This window comes from Lissotriton helveticus, chromosome 7 (assembly GCF_964261635.1).
Source record: "Lissotriton helveticus chromosome 7, aLisHel1.1, whole genome shotgun sequence".
NCBI classification, from domain to species: domain Eukaryota; kingdom Metazoa; phylum Chordata; class Amphibia; order Caudata; family Salamandridae; genus Lissotriton; species Lissotriton helveticus.
This window is the reverse complement of record NC_136068.1, coordinates 34187852-34209100: the sequence shown is the minus strand read 5'-3', so window position 1 is coordinate 34209100 and position 21249 is coordinate 34187852. Positions and strand designations below refer to the sequence as shown.

The following is a 21249-nucleotide window of genomic DNA, read 5'->3' as shown; positions in this document are numbered from 1 at the left end:
TAACCCCAGAAAACCAACTCCCAAAACTAAGTACTTACCTATAATTTATTTCCTCCCATAGGATTGCATTGACTGTGTTTTTTTTTTTTATTCTATCAAGTGTGGAGTTGGTTTGTATGAAAACTTAAACTTCAAATGTACCAAAAGGTAATTGCTTACCTTTTGTCTAGGAAATGTCTGAGTGATATCTAGGCATATCACACTGATTAGCAAAAGTAAGTTAAAAAGTAATCCAAGAAGTAACGAGTATTGTAATCTACAAAGTGAATGAAAAGTAATTCTGATTATTGACTTTCATGTAAATCCACCAACTGCATTTGAACCTGCATTCAATTGTAATTAATTGTACAAGTATTGCAAAGTATTATTTAAGTTACCTGTGCCAGGCTTGGCTTGGTTCAAGAAATAAAATAACTTAATATTATTATACAAAAACAATTGGTCTGAAGTTCAGTGTGTGAATTCATTTGCTGCCTGGGTGTGTACAACAAATACTTAACACTGTCCTCTGGTAAAAGCCTTACTGCTCGACCAAGCTACCACAAATAGAGAGTAAGGTGCTGTCTAACTTTACCTCTGCCTACCTTTGCGGATCCAGCGGACTCTGTGCACACTATACCTTACTTTGATATAGTATATACAGAGCCAGCTTCCTTCAGCGTTTGAGAATCTGTGCCCCGAGTCTTCCCACAGGTGATCCAAGGTAGCAGGGCAGTCTGGATGAGAAGGAGCTGGGGTCATCAGTGAACCCGTGCTCCTCTTATTGAAGACACTGCAGCTAAAAACTCACAGGCACGAAACCCAGTGGTCCTACGGTTTGTCCTTCAAGGGGCGGGAGATGAGCTCTACCCCTGCCCCCCCACCCCCCACCCGCTCTTGCCACCACACATGCATCCCTGAGGTCATAGTCACAGCTGCTTCGACTGTTGGGAAAATCCAGCTTCGTGGATTGTTCGCCCCATGTGTGTGTGGGATTGGAGGCATCCTAGTGCTCTGACACCTGATATATTGTGTCTTGTGTAACAACCGGATACAAAAGGCCAAACCTTTCTTTACAATGTGGGGGACAGAGGCTACTGCAGCCTTTGCCAGAATGTCTCATTATCTGCATTTAGTGCCTTGAGTCTGACTCCACAACAGATGTCCAAGTAGGACATGTTGCCCAAGCTTCCCGGCGGGCCGGCTTGGTTTGCTTAAGAGTAACATGTGTGCTTGTCTCTAAGACTAGTTTCCCGCCTCCATTTGATTGGGATGAGCCTGTGATTCTTTTCAGTGTTGATGATTATTGATGGAAGACCCATGATGGAGGATGAAAGATTACTTGTAATCCTTATGCGCTGTCATGGGAAACTCCACTGAATTCAGGAACAGTCTCCCTGCCTCCCCAGAAAATCCGAAGTTTCTACACTGCACTTTCTGAGCTTCAAAATAAACTGCATCTCAGCGGCTAGAGGAGTGCCTACTGGGGCACAAGGTCTTGATGACTGGCTCAAGGAGGCATTGAAGTCTGGACAGTATTTCAAGGTTGCCAGGTCTAAAAGACACTTTGTGAAGTGTGTAGTTGACTATGCTTAGAAGCAGACTTTTTTTTTTTGGTAAAGATCAACATATTTAATACTACAGAAAAGAGGCTTGTCTATAACTGGAGAGGTTTCCTGTTCACAAGTTAAGTGTAAATTCCCATGAGTCTTAATTAGAATTACAAATATGTTACCATCCACCCTCTTCTGCTCCTTTAACGGTTTCCTCCTGCCTTGCAGTGTCCACTCGGTGCCCCAGTGCATGGACTGCTCCAGATTCAACACCTGTCGCGAGTGTTTGCCTAACTTTGAGTGCGGCTGGTGCGGCAATGCTGATAACCCGACGATCGGCAGGTGAGGTGGTCAGATGTGCACAACAGGGTTTTGTTTTACGAGGCTTTGTGCTGCTAGTGATCAGCCTTTCAACAGCATTCTGTGTGAATAACGGTGTCGCAGTCAGTGGTGTCGGAGATCAAATCAAGAAACATGATTGTGAGTAGGGCTCCCTGTTTCCCATTTTTACTGATTTCTACAGATAAATACAGACAGAAAACATTGTGTTTCCTGTCTGTATTTATTTTTAAAAGTGGAAAAATACTGATAATTTGGCTTCTTTTGAATGACTCTCCATGCTGAGATCAATGACTTTCAGACCTATAGCTGTGAATATTGGCAGCATAGGGAATTAGAAAGCTGAATGAGATTTGCTTAACTAACTTCATATCTCAACATGTATTTGTGCTATTATGCTAATTTTTTCATGTGGGTTTACAATTTTTTTAATTGTTTTGCTCTGTAATATGCTGAAACCTTAAAGGCCTCATAGTACGAGTGCACTTTTATCTGTTAAATAAACGTGGCAATATAAGAGTTATCACCTCCTCTGTTCACAAAATACATAATAAATATGGATAAATACCACTAAGATGGCCAAAAATGAAATGTGGCTAAATACAGGCGGAAATGTTAAAAAAAAAAAATATCATAAAACCGGGAGCCCTAATTATGAGTCATGACATTTAGACAATGTAATACTGATCAATGTTGAGGATATCAACAGAACGTTTGGATTTACACTCGCAGATCTGGCGCGTTTGCTGTGCTGAGAGGAAGTGAGGAAGTAGTTACCTAAACTTGATTTCTTTACTTGCATGCAGTCAGAGCAAAATAAATACAATTACCTTTTGCTTGCACAGTGGAAAATCAAACGTGAACATTAGAAAGTACGCGGAAAGGTAAATATTAGGTGCTTCAGGTGCATAAGAATATCATCCATCACAGGCAGGAGTTGAGTCAAAACCGGCATCAGCTGCTGGATATAGCAGGATATGCTGCAGCATCCCTCAGGGCCATTTATTTTAATAAAAGCACAGGGGGGTGGCATTGGCCCCCTTCCCGAGCCTTGTTGGGCCCTGTTGATCCCACACCTCAGGACCCATCCCCAGGGCCATTTCTACAAAATTATGTGGAAGGGGGCTGCTCATATGTATGTGTGTATATATGTGTATATGTATATGTGTGTATGTATATATGTATATCTATATATATATATATATATATATATATATATTCACTAAAAAAACCATAGGTTATAGACCATATATAGTTAGGAATTAGCATTTAAAAAACCTTATTTTACTCACACAAAACCATTGAAATTCCATATATAGTTAGTTGCACTAACTATATATCGCGCACCCGCAATCCACTGCTGATCATGTCACATATTACATCATTCATGACATGGTCAGTGACATCACTGATGACATCACTGATGACATCTCAAATGACATCACTGATGACATCACTGATGACAACATCCAGTGACTGTATGTTTCTGTAAAGTTTAAATATGTCTTACATATTGAAGAATGAGTGGATGTATAAGTGTCTGGATGAAGGATTTAGTAGGTGCGTGACTGACTGTATGAGTGAGTGATTAAATGTGTCTCACTGAATGCATGGGTTAGTGACTAAACTGTCTTAATTTGTGCATCATTATGTCTGTTGTTCTGTAAACTGCTGCATGTGTTGATCATTAGCTATACGAGAGGCTATATGTGTTATTAATTGGTTGCCCAAGTATTTCTATGGCAGATTGAGTTTGTGTGGGGGTGGCTGGAAGGTGTGTGACTCTATGCATAGATGTGTGAGCAGTTTATTCACTAGGTGTATGAGTTCAAGAGTGCATGTGGAAACAGCTACATGGGCAGTTGACTGTGTGCATGAGTGTATTGATGAGTGAATGGATATCTCAATGCTACATGTCATAGTAAGTACATATGTAAAACACAGTACATGTGAGAGTTGGCATATATAAATAACTGTGCATGAGAGCCACTGAATGAGTGAGTGGTTGTATCGATCATTGTGAACTTGTATCAGGGATTGTATAAGAGAGTAAATATGTGTTAGTATATGTTTCAATAAGTAAGTTGTGTTTAACTGTATAGTTGAAGAAATGGAGGTGAGATTGTTTCTTTGCATGACTGACTGGGTGTGTGAGTAACTCCATGGATGAGTGGCAGTGTGTGAGTGTCTGTATACACTGAGTGTATCTAAGGTTATATTAGAGTCTGAAGAGGTTTATCGTATTAGCACAAGAATGATGTCAAATGAGATGTCATCAGTGATGTCATCAGTGATGTCATTTGAGATGTCATCAGTGATGTCATCAGTGATGTCACTGACCATGTCATGAATGATGTAATATGTGACATGATCAGCAGTGGATTGCGGGTGCGCGACATATAGTTAGTGCAACTAACTATATATGGAATTTCAATGGTTTTGTGTGAGTAAAATAAGGTTTTTTAAATGCTAATTCCTAACTATATATGGTCTATAACCTATGGTTTTTTCAGTGAATTTTCAAGGTTTTGTAAATGCTAATTCCTAACTATATATGGTCTATAACCTATGGTTTTTTCAGTGAATTTCAATGGTTTTTTAATAGCAAATATCATAAGCTGTCGAATGTCAAGTACGTGGTAAGTGAAAACATTTTCGTGTTTATGCACACTGATCTGCTTTGAATGGTGCCCCCCCCCCCTCATTTCTATTAGGAGTACTCTCTCTTTGCAGATAGTGAAAGGTAGTTAACGCAGGCCTTTGCCCCCGTTGTAATCCGTCGTGCCTGCTTCTCTCTCCATTTCATTGATTGTTATCCAAGTATTTACTGTTTTAGAATTAGTTCTCTTTGGTTCATTCTCTATTTACAAACAAACAGAGTCGCAATACTCTGTTTAGTCTTTGCAGATAACGAAAAATCGTGTAAAAAAAAAGAAAAGGAATCGAGCAAAATCAGTAGGCCACTAATGGGATCTCTTTTTGACCTCGCTAAAATAGAAACATTAGGAACAACCCCTCATGACAAATACAAAACTAGTGAGATGAACTGAACTCCACACAATGATGGCTGCAAAACAGCTCGGCTCCGCCACCCACCCCGCCCAAAATAACGATAAAGAACGGCTGCCATGATTGGTTGCGGAATGACCACGACGGAGCTACGAAATGGTGCTGCTCTCATGCTAACCCCAGCTTCAGTCTGAAACATCCAGAAACACTGTAGACTACCAATTCGATCAGTTCCGGTAGCGCCCCAATGTAACCCGGTAGAGAAGAACTAGCCCTCCCCTCTTTGACTGATGGTTCTTGTTGCCTGTCCCTTCTGTTGTCATTTAACAGAACTATTTAGCCTGCTGAAAGGGGTTGTGTTCCGACCGCTGGTTGGTGGAGACATTTTGACTATATTCTGTACCTGCGTTGTCGCGTAATGCGTCATATGACGCGCCGCGTTAGCGCATCCGGAAGTCATCCGGGGCGCGCAGCGCGTAACGTAAGCATAACAAGTCATGTGACTTGTTAATAAAACTTTTCATTGGTTCATTTTACTTTTCTTATTGTAATGATGAAAGGCTTGGTCATATGACCTAAAAATTACGCTTTTCATTACTTCCGAACATTATTTTTTCTTAAATATATGTTATAATGTTCCAGGCTAATGTACTTTCCCGGAAATTTTACAACTGTCCTGCAAGTAAAATATATTCTTTTTTCGAGAAAAAGAGCGTTTCTTCGTCCCATGACGGAGCCGTTGAGCAAAAGAGGGTCGACCTGCTGTCTTAGTCGCCGATACGCCTGAATATGAGATTCTTATCGATCACTTTATGTTGCAGGAATAGAAAACACAACAGCCCTTGACCATTTATCTTTACTGCGTTCCTTCGTATTATACCTTTTACCCTTCATGTAATTGGTCTGCTTTATTTCACTTGCCTTTTAATGATTCTAAAACAGTCACTATTATTAAAAACTTTACCAATGTATATACTACTACCATGTTTTCTTTTAAAAACCTTTATTGTGAAAATTTCATTATACAAATACGAGCCTATAACCACGTGGGCCTGCCACAGAGCAAACTGTAATCGTATATGATGAATAGACATTTACACTGTAGAGGAACGTAACGGGCGGGCCATTAGGTTGCAAGAACTAAGGTGTCTAACAGTTACGGAATCGGTGGACGTACATTTTATAATTAAAATACGACAGGGCCAGTTACAATAAAATTATCTAGATATACATTTGCGGGCAAGTACCATGGGTGACGTTAATTCGAACTTTCAACAGTACAGTAATCAATAACACATCAGAACTTAATATCAATAGGGATGTCGAAATAGTCAATCAATTCTCGTCCCCGCCCGCCATGTGCTTCAAAACTGCATACGTATCTCGTGATTTCAAGGTTCTGCAACCAGTACACAACAAGGAGTTACGAGTCCCATTTATTCCGGCGCCATTTTGGGCGAGGACGGGCAGGTCCAGGATATAGTCAAAATGTCTCTACCAACCATCGACTATGATGATGTTCATATGCTGTATTTATTAGAGTAACACTCATCTGTCCACATGAAATTAATTTGCCACAATCTAAACATGTCATTTTAATCTTTCCAAAGTTCTTCTAAATATTTGGGACCGTTTCCCTTGCCTCTGAAGCTCTCAGTGCCACTTCTTTGATGAATGTACTAGCAGGTCAGGGGTTCTCCTCCAAATCTCTCTTTTATGCAGCACTATAATTAATTGGTGCCACCTCTCCATATGACGATGCATGGTATAGTTACCACAACTATATTTTTTTTCGGTTCCTCTGGAGAGTTCATCGTGGCAGATGAAGCGTGTAACGTACCGGGCATTTACCTTTTTTTGCATGTACAGGAAAGGAAAAAAAAATCGAGCGTCCGAGTTCTAAGGTGTCCCAGGGCCATTTTAGTGGACCAGGCCCAAATCCAAAGAACAGCCATCTCACAGGCTAATGGGGCGACCCACGCCGACTTTCAGCATTGTAGAATGACCACACCAGTACAGCAACTTGCTAGACATCACCTCGGTGCCATCCGGATCTCGGCGCCCCACTGCCGATGAAGTGCCTCTCAACTATGAAACCACCACGGTGACATCCGGATGTTGGCGCGTTGTGCTGCCTTCGGCCTATTCGCACATCGGTCCGCTACTGACGCCATCTCACAGGCTAATGGGGCGACCCACGCCGAGTTTCAGCATTGTAGGATGACCACACCAGTACAGCAACTTGCTAGACATCACCTCGGTGCCATCCGAATCTTGGCATCTCAACGCCTAGTGGTATCTTCCATACAAAAAATATTGTTACGCTGCCTTTGGCCCCATTCGCACATCAGTCCGCAACTTAGACATCACCTCGGTGCCATCCGGATCTTGGCATCTCAGCGCCTTGTGGTGTCAGTCAGAAAATATTGTTGCGCTGCCTTTGGCCCCATTCGCACATCGGTCCGCTACTGACGCCATCTCACAGGCCAACGGGGCGCCCCACGCCGACTTTCAACATTGTAGGATGGCCACAGAAGTGCGACAACTTACTAGACACCACCTCGGTGCCATCCGGATCTTGGCGCGTTGTGCTGCCTTCGGCCTATTCGCACATCGGTCCGCTACTGACGCCATCTCACAGGCCAACGGGGCGCCCCACGCCGACTTTCAGCATTGTTGGATGGCCACACCAGTGCGGCAACTTACTAGACACCACCTCGGTGCCATCCGGATCTTGGCGCGTTGTGCTGCCTTCGGCCTATTCGCACATCGGTCCGCTACTGACGCAAACTCACAGGCCAACGGGGCGCCCCACGCCGACTTTCAGCATTGTAGGATGGCCACACCAGTGCTGCAACTTGCTGGACACCACCTCGGTGCCATCCGGATCTTGGCGCGTTGTATTGCCTTCGGCCTATTCGCACATCGGTCCGCTACTGACGCCGCCTCACGTGCCAACGTATTTTCTCCGCATTTTATACCCTATGCCGCATAACAGGTCATGTGACTTGTTTATAAAACTTTTCATTGGTTCATTTTACTTTTGGTTTCCTAATGATGGAAGGCTTGATCATATGACCTAAAAACAACACTTTTCATTGGATGAAAACTTTTTTTTTTTTCCCAAACGATGAAAGCCCCACCTTGTTTCTGGATGTTTCAGACTAAACTGGCGTCAGCATGAGAGCACCACCATCTCGTAGCTCCGTCGTGGTCATTCCGCGAGCAATCATGGCAGCCGCTCCCCACCAGAAGCCTGCAGGAGTCGGGGCCCCCAAAACTTTTGATGAATTCTCAAGGCGGAGGGGACGCTTTCGAGAATGGGGTCCAAGACCTAGCAGACAAGCGTCCGATTTCCAAGGTGTCCCAGGGCCATTTCAGTGGACCAGGCCCAAAAAGGAAAGAGCCTGCCGCCATTTTGAGAGTCCTGTGACAGCCGCCTATCGCTGCACCGCAAGAGTGGGCGCAACTCAGCTGAATTGCGGCTTTTGACACAGTGGACCAAAAACGGACGGAATGGCAACTGAAACGGTAAAAGGGCGCCCCACTACAACAGATGACACTCCACCTGGAGAGGCCCGTTCACGCCGCCTCCCCCGGGGCGCCCCACGCCGTTATTCGGAGCAGCATTGTAGGATACCAAAACCAGTGCGGCAACTTACTGGACATCACCTTGGTGCCATCGTTCTGCTGCCTTGGAACTATTCGCACAACAGTTTGCTACTGATGACCCACCCCCCGCGACGCCCCACGCCGTTATTTGCTGGGTGGCAACTTACTAGACATCACTTTCGTGTCATCTAGATTTCGGCGCGTTCTGCTGCCTTGGAACTATTCGCACAACAGTTTGCTACTGATGACCCACCCCCCGCGACGCCCCACGCCGGAAATCTGGACGTTGTGCTGCGTTGGGACTATTCGCACAGCCGACCGCTACTTCGTTGTTTTTCCCTAAAAATGTTTATATGTTATTACTATTTTTGTTTTCTTGTATATATTTATAAATTATTAAAGTTTTATAATCTTACTACTTTGTCGGAGTGCTATATATTTTTAATGTGACACATAATTGTAAAAACTTTGATGTACAAAGAGTCATCCCTGGAATCTTCCGCTTCACGCTCGGTCCCCTCCCCAATCACAATACAGGATGGTTTTCAGATAATAGCAACGCTTCTGCTGTGACGGATCTCATCGAGTGTGGGCCTTGATCTACTATAACTCCTTTGAAGAGGGGTGATTCTTTACAGCTGTGGCCATAAACTACATCTGCAGGGCTAGCTGATAGCCTAGGACCGGCCTGGACAATCGGACACAGAGGAAAAGGAGTGTCAGAGGGTGCGGTAGTGAATAGGGCGAAAGGGAGGTGTCGGGCGGGCACAGGGTGTGATTCTCAGGGAAGAGCAGCGCAGATGGGGGGAGGTTTATTACCCATGCATAAGACAGAGAGCGGGGGTGACCACTGCCTGGGTGAGATGCTTGCGAGGGTGGGGAGCCATGCTAAGGATCGACAGCGTGCACAGAGTGGGTCTGGTCAAGGCATCTAAAATGGCTGCCGTGCACGACAAAAGTGTGGCGACAAGATGGCGCAGACAATGTTTTTCAACACTTCCTGATTTCCTTCGAATCGAACGTTAACAGACGGGGCATATTACCAAAGTTAAGCGATATTTATCCCTAACGATGCATTGCAAACATTTTTTTACCGTCAGAAATTATCGCAGATAAACCTTGCTATTATCAAGGTTTATCGCAAATACGATAAAAAACGACCGCAATGCATTAATATCGCTGAAAACTCAGCGATATTCATGCATTACCGAGCTAATGCTCTTAGCCATGTTATCCACCTCCCATTGGATAACATGGCTAAGAACTGCTCAGGGCAGCTGTTACTTTTTGGAGATATTCGCGCTTATCTCGAATATTTCCAAAAGTTGATAATAGGAGATAGCGATGTTAGCGACTGTTTCCAGTCGCTAACATCTTGGCATGCCCACTTTGCATGTCATTAGTGATAAATATCACTCACATGCAAAGTGGGGCCCAAGATGGTCGCTATCTCCTACTAGCCGTCGCTAACTGGTGTTAGCAACAGCTAGGTAATACAGATATAATTTTATCTCCGCGAAGCGGAGCGCTGTTACAGATATATATCTTTTTTTGAACGTTAATTTCTCAAAATGCACTGAAGCACATATATTGAGACCTAGCAAAGGCACATCGGGCTACCAGTCCCTAATATTTTACCAAGTTTCGTGCAAATCCATTCAGCCGTTTTATTATTATTTATTTTTTTTGCCCCGCGGGGCCCTTTTAAAACCTCCACATCAAACCTAGGGGGTCAGCGAGGATCTACTATGCCCCCTTATGGTCATTTGCCCCTTCGCTTTGGCCTCCTCTTGTCTCTCGATCCTACCGAGAGACAAGATGGCGGCCGCTACGTACTGTTTGGAATGTTTACAGACACCGGAGAGCCAATCAGCTTCGCTTCGCAAAGCTCCGTAACGCGAAAAGTACGCGAAGCGGTGCGCTGTTACAGATATATATCTTTTTTTGAACGTTAATTTCTCAAAATCCACTGAAGCACATATATTGAGACCTAGCAAAGGCACATCGGGCTACCAGTCCCTACAATTTTGCCAAGTTTCGTGCAAATCCATTCAGCCGTTGGATTATTATTATTATTTTTTTTTTTGCCCCGCGGGGCCCTTTTAAAACCTCCACATCAAACCTAGGGGGTCAGCGAGGATCTACTATTCCCCCTTATGGTCATTTGCCCCTTCGCTTTGGCCTCCTCTTGTCTCTCGATCCTACCGAGAGACAAGATGGCGGCCGCTACGGACTGTTTGGAATGTTGACAGACGCCGGAGAACCAATCCGCTTCGCTTCACAAAGCTCCGTTGCGCGAAAAGTACGCGTCCTGGAGCGCTGCCCGGTCCGCTGTTACAGATATATATCTTTTTTTAAACGTTAATTTCTCAAAATCCACTGTAGCACATATATTGAGACCTACAAAAGGCACATCGGGCTACCAGTCCCTACAATTTTGCCAAGTTTCGTGCAAATCCATTCAGCCGTTCGGGCTAAAAGTGAGGCCAACCGCCCTATGGAAAACTCAATGTTAAAAACACGTGTTGGGACCCCCCTTTTTTCTCGACCCCCCCTGGACGAACCCCCCCCCCCCCCAATTTTCAGGGGCTGCTCAGAAACCAAATGTGCCATTTTCCTGAAAATTTCAGCCAATTCCGTCCACAAACGCCAAAGTTATTAGACATAGAATTTTCAAAAAACCCATAGAGAAAAAATCCTAACTATATATACCTACTGGCGACCGCCAGTAGGTAATATATATATATAGATATATAAAAATAAATTGAAAAAAACCAAAGGTTACAGGGACATTCTAGTTCGGCTCCGATGTCACTTATATAAAACCAGTGAAATTCAGCAGTTATAGTTACCTGAGCTAGCTACAACACGCGCCCCCGCAATGCATTGCTTATGACCTCACATATTACATCACTCATGACCAGGTCAGTGACATCACTGATGTCCTCTCAAATGACATCACTGATGGCAACAAATAAGTGTGAGTATTTTTAAGAGTTTAAGGGTGTTAAACATATGCACTAACCTACTACTAGAGTTAAATTAGTATACTAGGTGCACTACTACTGACTGGTACTATTTCCAACATAATATGTGAGCTCTGTATGACTCGGGTCACATAGAGTCATATCCTTGTGTTTATGGGTGTATAAGTGGATGTGTGAGTAGCTGTGTGGGTGAGTAAGATGCTGTATGAGTGGCTGTATTGGCAAGTGAGTGGCTATGTCAGTGCGGTATGGATGAGCGAGTGGTGGTGTGAGTGGCTCCATGGGTGGGTATGTAGTGACTAGTGGGTGAGTGAATGGCTGTGCGAGTGACTGGGTGTATGGGTAAGTGAGTGGGTGGTTGGTTGAGTGAGCTGGTGTGTGAATGGCTGTATTGAAGAGTGAAGTGTCTGTGTGAATGGCTGCATGGGTGAGTGAGCGGATGTGGGAGTGCTGTGAATGGGTATGTCTGTAAGTGGGTGTGTGAGTTTTTATGAGTGAGTGGCTGTGTTCAGAGCCTGTATACGTTTGTATGACTGTGTAGGTAAATAAGGGGGGTGTGAGTAGCTGTATGGGTGAGTGTATGGCTATGTGACTGGCTGTACTAGTGGGTGACTTGTTGCATGAGTGGCTGTTAAGTGAGTGAATGGTTGTGCGAGTGGCTGTACGAGTGTGATAAAATGGGGTTCTATTATGGGTGGCCTCTATAAATAAGATAAATAAATTGGATAGAAAAGGCAAACCCAGCAAGAAATATAACTTTTGGGAGCTTTGGGAAAGATCCCAGTATGTAAATTGATAGGTTACTTACACCATTCCACGTTAAGCCAGCACATTTCCAATGGTTATGCAATGGCAAAGAAAAAAGAAACACAAACATTGTGCTTGTGTGAGTGACCAAGGTGGTCAGCTCCCCCAAATCGACTTTGAACGTGTTAAGGACACAAGGGGACTCCTCTCTGAAACCACAAAGCATGAATACCCCATAATCCAAGGGTCGTGACGGAACAGAAATCAGAGAAGTGGGTCCCTGATAACTCCGGTAACACTCTATTGCAGAATGAGGGGGGAAAAATGGGGTTCTCTTGCATTACCCCCTCCCCACTTTTTGCTGCGTATCTGGGGCAACTTCGACTCAAAGTTTGCTGGGTCCCTTCTAAAAGGCCCCACAGCACCAGTGTTCTTTCCCTAAAACTGTTTCACATTTAGAGATTTCAGCCCCCAGTAAGTCCCTAGAAAATGGTACCCTTGGTACCTAGGGCATTGTGACTGAAAAGCGTCTCCTAGGGACCCCTCAGCAAAGCCATGCCACTGCAGCTTGCATGCCTTGGTACGGTGAAAAACGCCAAAGTCGAAATGGCGCACTTCCTAAGTGAGCAAACACAAGGAGATGATGGACGGAGCGCTGAAACTTTTCAGACACTCACCCCCAGTCACAGATCTGGGTTGAATCCATCATCGTTCTTTAGCTCACCATGCCACCCCAGTTCAGACATGGCCATATGCAAATCAGTCTTGACCCTGTGCCTCGTGGGAACAGTCCAGCCCGAACTGCCAAGCCCGGTCTTCCCTGACCCGTAAACAAGCATCCTGGGACCGGGTTTGGGATAACAGTACTCATCAGCCAGGATAGCTTGAATCGAGTGGCAAAGTGAGCAAGGGACCCAGTACTGGGCATACCCTGCCAACTTAGGGCGAACAAAGCAAACACAAGGAGATGATGGACGGAGCGCTAAACTTTTCTGACACTCACCCCCGGTCAATTCATGTGTGATCTGCCAGCTAGCACTGCCTAAGGTATAGCCAAGCCACCCCTCTAGAAGGTCATACAGCCCTAAGGCTGGGTGCACTGTAGCCGATGTATGGGAATATCTGCATGAGCATATATGCTCCTACAATTCTTAGGTTTTGTTAGTGCCAGGGAAGCCATTTATAGTACATTGGCTGGAAACTCAACAACTGTAGTTCCTCAGCACCAAGATAGTTACTCTGAACCCAGGAGTATTTGGTACCAAACAACTCTTCTTAATAAGCCTACAATGATACCATTTTTGGATTTATTGAACCGTGTACTGTGAGAAGTTGGCCTGATAGGTGATGTTTCCAATTCTGGAACCACCTATTATCAGACCAAACAATCCCTTATGGTGTCTGGTTGTAAGTCAACCTTATTAGACAAGCTATCCTAGGGGTAGCATGGACTAAGCAGCCTAAAGGCTTAACTTAAGAGGTCGTGTTAAGCGAGCTGTTTTACCACATACAATCCTGTAATACCAAATGAAAGGACACCACACAAGTGTATATTATAAAAATATATGTATTTATTACTAAAAACAATCCCCAGTATTCTTTATGAATAAAGGGGCACAAGCGTTAAATCAAAAGCACTGTTTAAACATACAAAGTTGCACAATTATGGATGAGGGCGGGGGGGCACTCAAACCATATACTAAACAAGTGGTATAAGAGATGCCACTCGAGCAGTGGTTAGGCCTAGGGCCTAGGGAATCGCTGGGAGCAGTCAGGACAAGCAATGCTGAAGTCGGGAATGGCCCTCGGGATTCGGGAGATGTGCGGAAAGCGCACGCACGCACCAATGTTAACCAATGGTGCGTAAAAGTTGTAAAGTTAAAGTTAAAGGACACTTCCGCTGAACCTAGAGGAACAAAACTTAACACACAGACCCTAGAGGTGTGCACCAGTGTGGGAACACCGGCGGAGCAAAGTTACCTCACCCACAGGAAGTGGGTGCACAGGGTCGAAGTGGCGTCGGGTTCTGACACGCAGGCTCTTGGTGCTTGAAGCTGAAAGGGCTGCAGGCGGGTTAAAGATGAAGTGTCCGGTGGAGTCCAAGGGTGGACTCAAGTCGAAGGGTACCTGAAAGCAGAGGGGACAGAGTCTGGGTCACTCAGCAGTGACCAGGGTGGAACCAGGACGGAACCAGGCAATGTCGGGCGCAATCAGGTGGTCGTCGAGGAGCTTCTCTCCGCTGTCACGTGGGCTCTGGGGCATCTGCGACGTCCAGGAGCAGGTCACGATCTGTCCCACGCAGGCTCTCACCGTCGGTGCAGTCGGCTTCAAGTTTGGAGCAAACAAGCCTTGGCAAGAGCAATCCACGCGGGATCGGAAGATTGCTTCTCACTCGGACCAGGAAGGTCAGAGTCGGGGCTCCTTTTCAGGGGAGCTGGTGTGGATCTGGAGCAACCAGATTCACGAGTCTTCTTCGTAGTTTCGTCGGCACAGGGACCACTAGCCAGCTGGCAAGTGACCGGGCCAACGCGTTGAGCCAAATGGAGCAGAAGGGCCCCACGCAGCACTCGTCGAGTGTGGAGGGCTGAACTTCGGCTCAGGAGTAGCTTAGGGTGGGGGCTTCTCAAACCCCGGTGTACAGCTTCGAGGGTCACTCGTGGGCTGCACGGTCAGCGTCTCGTGGTCAATTCAAGATGGCGTGCCCCACGCTTCCGGTCGCCTCCACGGGTCTCAGCTTTGCAGGGACTGTGGATCGGGCTGTTGGAAGGCAGGCAGGCTTGATCTCGTCGATCTCAGTCGCTCGAGTTCCGGCGGGAACTGCAACTAAGTAGACGTCGAGGGCTGGATGGTGCCTGCTGCTGCAGGGTGGTCACTCCTTGACCACAAGGGAGATTCTTCGGGCTTCCACGTTGAGATGGAGGGCGAAGGGTCCAGAATTTCGTTTCAAATGTTTCTTCCAGGAAATCTGATGTGCATTGGCACTGCTCCCACTCTTATTCGAATCTGGGGGGCGTGATTACCTGCTAGGTCCCCCCCTATGGGTGGGACCCAGGAAGTGGGTGGATACACCCCCTTCCTTTGATCCAGGCCGCCCTGGCACGAGGGCTGGAGTGCCCCAGAACCGGTTTGGCCGGATTATGCAAGGGGCAGCCTTGTGCGCCCCAGGCAGTGTCTGGTTTCTTTCAAACCTCCCTGCTACAATCCACTATCTCCTGTCTGGAGGGCGGTGACACCCTCCTGTGACAGGAAACCCTTTGTCCAGGACCCCTTTGGCTGAGTTTCGGTCAGCTGCAGGGGTCCAGACATTTGTCTGTGGCAGAGGCATCCATTTTGTGGATCTTAAGGTCTTTGGAGCAATTAACCGCATTTAAGTAAAGCAACATGTCTTGCCCCTCTAGAGGGGTGGAATGCTATCCCCGTCGCCAGAACTGGCGAGGGGATAGTATTCCAAATCGTATGACACCTTACACGACATGTTTTGATAAAGCCAAACCAAAGTTGCTATTTAACCGCGAGGATTATAAGGCACTTAAGAGTATATGGTATGGCATTATCCTGAAACAGCTTAGGGAGTTGTTCCCGACAGCTGCAGACAGGCTCAGCTCATGCTAGAGCTCCATCTCACATAAAACCACGCACTCTGCCTCCAGGATTGATGAGGCCTTCTATAGGAGTGGCTCACAGGTTTACATGTGTCCAGATATAGGTTTAGATATAGGTATACTATATCTAAGCAAGGGGGTGATTACACCACCTTACCCCAGCTGAGTGATCAGCCAGTTGTGTCAATTTAAGAACCAGCCAGGGGTGGCAAAAGATATGCTGCAGCCCCTGGTAGGCCTTGGTGGCCCCTATGCCCTGGGCACCTATAGTGCATTATACAGGGGCTGACAAGGAGTCCATTTCCAATTGGTATGTGCCTATAGCACATGTGTCAGTAATTTAGTGAGAGAACAGCAGGCTGGGGGTCTGATCAGCAGGCCCACAGCCTCGGTAGTCGAAAACCAGTGAAGCAAAAAGCAAAAATTTGGGGTGACCATAGGATAGCAGACCCTACTCTCCTACACAACCCCCCCCCCCCAAACGCAGGGACATTAAACTAACCTTGACCAGATAAGTCTTCATGTTCTAAGTGGAAGTACCGGGAGAGACCATCTGCATTACCATGGTCAGTCCCTGGGCGGTGCTCCACTGTAAAGTCCATCCCCTGTAGGGAAATGGACCACCTGAGCAGTTTGGGATTTTCACCCTTCATCTGATTAAGCCATAAGAGGGGCTTATGGTCTGTCTGCACCAGGAAGTGAGTTCCAAACAAGTAGGACCTCAACTTCTTTAATGCCCAAACCACAGCAAAGGCCTCCCTCTCAATGGCTGACCAACGCTTCTCTCTGGGAGTTAGCCTCCTGCTAATGAAAGCAATAGGCTGGTCTTGACCATCTTGATTAAGTTGTGAGAGCACAGCTCCCACCCCCAACTCAGAAGCATCTGTCTGTACAATGAACTGTTTGGAGTAGTCAGGACTCTTCAGGATAGGTGCAGAGCACATGGCCTTCTTCAGGTCATCAAATGCCTTCTGACAGCTAACTGTCCACTGAAACCTTTTTTGGCATCTTCTTGGATGTCAAGTCATTTAATGGTGTCACTATAGACCCATAGTTCTTCACAAACTTCCTGTAATACCCAGTCAGGCCCAAGAAGGCTCTGACTTGTGTCTGGGTAACTGGAGGAGCCCAGTCCTGTATGGCTGGGATTTTGCTCTCCAGTGGCTGAACCTGGCCTCCACCTACTAGGTGGCCCAGGTATACAACCTTACTCTGCCCTATCTGGCACTTAGTGGCCTTGATAGTTAGGCCTGCCTTTTGCAGGGCCTCCAAAACTCTCTTCAGGTGGATCAGGTGATCCTCCCAGGTGGAGCTAAAGACAGCAATATCATCTAGATATGCTGCGCAAAAGTCATCCAACCCAGTAAGGACTTGGTTCACCAACCTTTGGAAAGTGGCAGGTGCATTCTTCAAACCAAAGGGCATTACCACAAACTGATAATGACCACTAGGGGTAGAGAATGCTGTTTTGGCTTTTGACTCCTCAGCTAGTCTGATTTGCCAGTAGCCAGCTGTCAGATCGAATGTGCTCAGAAACTTGGCAGAAGCCAATCTGTCAATGAGCTCATCTGCTCTTGGAATGGGGTGAGCATCTGTCCTAGTGACAGCATTGAGACCCCTGTAATCCACGCAAAACCTCATTTCTCTCTTTCCATCTTGGGTATGAGGTTTTGGCACCAGGACTACTGGGCTGGCCCATGGGCTCTCTGATGGCTCAATCACTCCAAGCTCCAACATCTTTTGCACCTCAGCCTTGATGCAATCCCTGACATGGTCAGGTTGCCTGTAGATCTTATTCTTCACAGGCAGACTGTCACCAGTGTCCACTACATGGGTACACCAGTCAGTCTGGCTGGGTGTGAGTGAAAACAAATGCCTGTGGGCCTGCAAAACTTGTCTGCAGTCCATCTGTTGCTGGTCAGTGAGGCTGCCTGCCAAGGCTACTCCATCAACTGAACCATCATCAGGGTTCTGAGAAAGCAGGTCTGGGAGAGGGTCACTCTCTTCCTCCTGATCCCCATCTGTGGCCATGAGCAAGCTCATGTCCTCCCTGTCCACGAATGCTTTCAAGCGATTCACATGGATTACCCTGTGAGGGCTCCTGGGTGTTCCAAAGTCCACCAAGTAGGTGACTTCCCCCTTCTTCTCAATAATAGGATAGGGTCCACTCCATTTGTCTTGGAGTGCTGCTGGAGCCACTGGCTCCAGTACCCACACCTTCTGTCCTGGTTGGAACTCTACCAGCACAGCCTTTTGGTCATGCCAAGCTTTCTGTAATTCTTGGCTGGCCTCCAGGTTTTTGGATGCTCTTTCCATGTATTCAGCCATCCTGGAGCGGAGACCAAGTACATAGTCCACTATGTCTAGTTTGGGCTTTTTGAGAGGTAACTCCCATCCTTCCTTCACCAAACACAATGGACCTCTCACAGGGTGGCCAAACAAAAGTTCAAAAGGGCTGTAGCCAACCCCCTTCTGTGGGACCTCTCTGTAAGCAAAGAGCAGGCAGGGTAAAAGAATGTCCCATTTCTGCCTGAGCTTCTCTGGTAATCCTTTTATCATGCCTTTTAGGGTCTTGTTAAATCTCTCCACAAGCCCATTGCATTGTGGATGATATGGGGTGGTAAACTTATAGTTTACTCCACATTCCTTCCACATTGCCTTCAGATAGCTAGACATAAAATTCGTGCCTCTATCTGATAGTACCTCCTTTGGAAAACCCACTCTTGAGAAAACTGCAATGAGGGCTTTTGCCACCACAGGTGCTGTGGTGGTCCTTAGGGGAATAGCCTCTGGATACCTGGTGGCATGATCCACTACCACCAGTATGAATCTGTTCCCAGATGCTGTTTGGGGGTCCATTGGACCCACAATATCAATTCCAACTCTTTCAAAGGGAACTCCCACCACAGGTAGTGGTATTAGGGGGGCCTTTGTTGTGCCACCTGACTTACCACTGGCTTGGCAAGTGACACAGGAGCGACAAAACTCCTTGACATCCTCTGACATGTGAGGCCAGTGAAAGTGTGAAACAAGCCTGTCCGACGTCTTGTTCTGGCCTAAGTGTCCTGCAAGGGGAATATCATGGGCCAAGGTAAGGAGGAACCCCCTAAACTGCAGAGGTATAACCAACCTCCTGGTCATGCCAGGCTTGGGGGCTCTAGCCTCTTAGTAAAGGAGTCCATCATCCCAATACACAGTATGGGTACCTTGGGCATCCCCAGCAGCCTCAGCAGCAGCCTGCTGTCTGAGGGGTTCAAGGGAAGGGCAATCTAATTGAGCCTGCCTCAGGTCTGCCCTTGAGGGTCCCCCTGTCCCCAGAAACTCAACCTGGTCAGGTTCAAGCTCCTCAGAGACAGTCTCCTCTTGGACTGCAGAATCAGTTTCCTCTGAAACTTGATCCTCAACCTGGGGCAAGGTGGAAGGCTGAGCCTTTCCTCTCTTGCTCCTTCTCTTGGGTTGTGGTTGGTCTATTGTTTCAAGATCCACCACTGGTTCAGGAAGGCACTTCTTAGCCTGAGCCCTTGTCATGGCAAGGACATGCTCTGAAATCCCTAGCATTTCTGCATGAGTCCTGTACTCCACTTCTGACCATGCTGAGCTTTCAAGGTCATTGCCTAACAGACAGTCTACTGGTAGGTCTGCACTCACCACAACTTTCTTTAGGCCATCAACCCCTCCCCAGGAGAAGTTCACAACTGCCACACTATGGGAAGTAGTGGAGTTGCTTGCATTGGTTACTAGGTAGCTCTCACCTAGTACAATCTGTCCAGGGTCCACAAAGTCAGGTGTCACCATTGTGACACTGGCACATGTGTCCCTGTAGGCTTGAGCCAGTTTCTCATTAATTAAGGGAGTCTGCCTGTATTTGCCCAGGTTACTGGGGCTTACTGCAGTGGGCAACTCAATGTCCACATCATACAGGAGAACTGCCTGTGTAGGGATTCTGACTAGGCCAGATCCTACTTCAATACCCAGGGTCAACCCAGCTACACCCTTGGACTGTGTTCCACCACTGCTTACTGTACTTGGGGTTGCAGTTGCTTTAGGAGCTGGAGTGGTGGGAACTGGATTTGCCTTGGTGCACTCACTGCCCCAGTGGGAAACTGATTTGCAGGTATTACACCAAGGTGTCTTGGGACCTTTGTTCTTCTTCTTCTTGTTTCCATTTTGGGAACCACCCTCCTTACTATTAGTTTGGGGGCCTGAAGATTTCTGGTCTTTTTCTTTATCTTTCTGATTCTGATTACCACCCTTCTGGTCTGTTTTCTTCTGGTCACCACCTTGGTTCTGGGGTTTCTGCTTAATCCTTGTTCTGACCCATTTGTCTGCCTTCTTTCCCAATTCTTGGGGAGAGGTCAGATCAGAGTCAATAAGGCATTGATGCAACAGCTGGTTTGTGCAGTTATTAAGGATCTGTTCTCTCATCATAAGATTGTACAATCCTGTATAGTCTGAAACTTTACTTCCCTGCAACCAACCCTCCAAAGCCTTAGTGGCACACTCAACGAAATCAGTCCAGTCTTGAGTCTGTGCTTTTTGGGTGTCTCTGAACAACAACCTGTATTGCTCAGTGGTTAGGCCAAACCCATCAATAAGAGCACTCTTCAAAACAGAGTAGTTTTTGGCATCCTCAGGTCTAACTGTGAGGAGCCTGTCCCTCCCTTTCTCAGAAAAGGAGTACCATAAAATTGCAGCCCACTGATCCTCAGGAACCTGCTGTACCATGCAGGCTCTCTCAAGAGCAGTCATCCATTTGTGGATGTCATCCCCTTCTTTAAAGGGGGGCACAATTTTTGTCAGGTTTCTATTGTCATAGGCCCTGTCTTTTTCTCTTGGAAATTTGCTGCCACCAGTGGCATCTAAGCCACTTAATTTCTGCTCTCTTGCCAAGGCAAGTCTAGCTTGAGCCAAGGCTACCTCCTCCCTCTCTATCTGGAGTTTGACAGCCCTCATTCTGGCCCTATGCTCTAGCTTTTGAGAAGCACTCATGCCTCTCTGTGATTCTCTGGAGGCACTAGAAATATGAGAGTCCCCTGAGGGAGATCTCACTCTTCTGTTGCCTGGGAGAATAACATGGTGGGTTCTGGGGAGGTGCTGGCCCTCTCCATTCCCCAGTAGGTCTAAGTTGGCCTGGCTAAGCCTGGCAACTGGGACCTGGCTACCCCTCTGATCCTGATCTTCTAAGTCCTCAACTTCTGAGTCCTCCTCCTCCTCTTCTTCTTCCTCATCTTCCTCCTGAGGGGGGTCAGTTACAGGGGGGTTCCCTCCATTTCCTGTTTCTAGGGAAGCTTCCTTTGCCCTTTCTAAGTCATCCTGCTCTAGGATTTCTACCAGGATTTGGCAGGTGGGGCTTCTGCCCCTTTTTAACCCTCTTGCTTTGCACAAGGCAATCAAGTCTCTTCGGGTTAGTTTGTCATATCC

The 21249-nt window shown here is 46.5% G+C and overlaps 1 protein-coding gene across 3 annotated transcripts in view; it reads left to right on the top strand.

The window, feature by feature from the left end:
• MEGF8 (multiple EGF like domains 8) overlaps positions 1 to 21249 on the top strand; it is a 298122-nt gene that overhangs the window by 102850 nt on the left and 174023 nt on the right. For all 3 annotated transcript variants that reach the window (XM_078651316.1, XM_078651317.1, XM_078651315.1), the window contains exon 20: positions 1761 to 1874. In XM_078651316.1, the coding sequence (XP_078507442.1) occupies positions 1761 to 1874 (114 nt within the window). The remainder of the gene's footprint in view (positions 1 to 1760; positions 1875 to 21249) is intronic.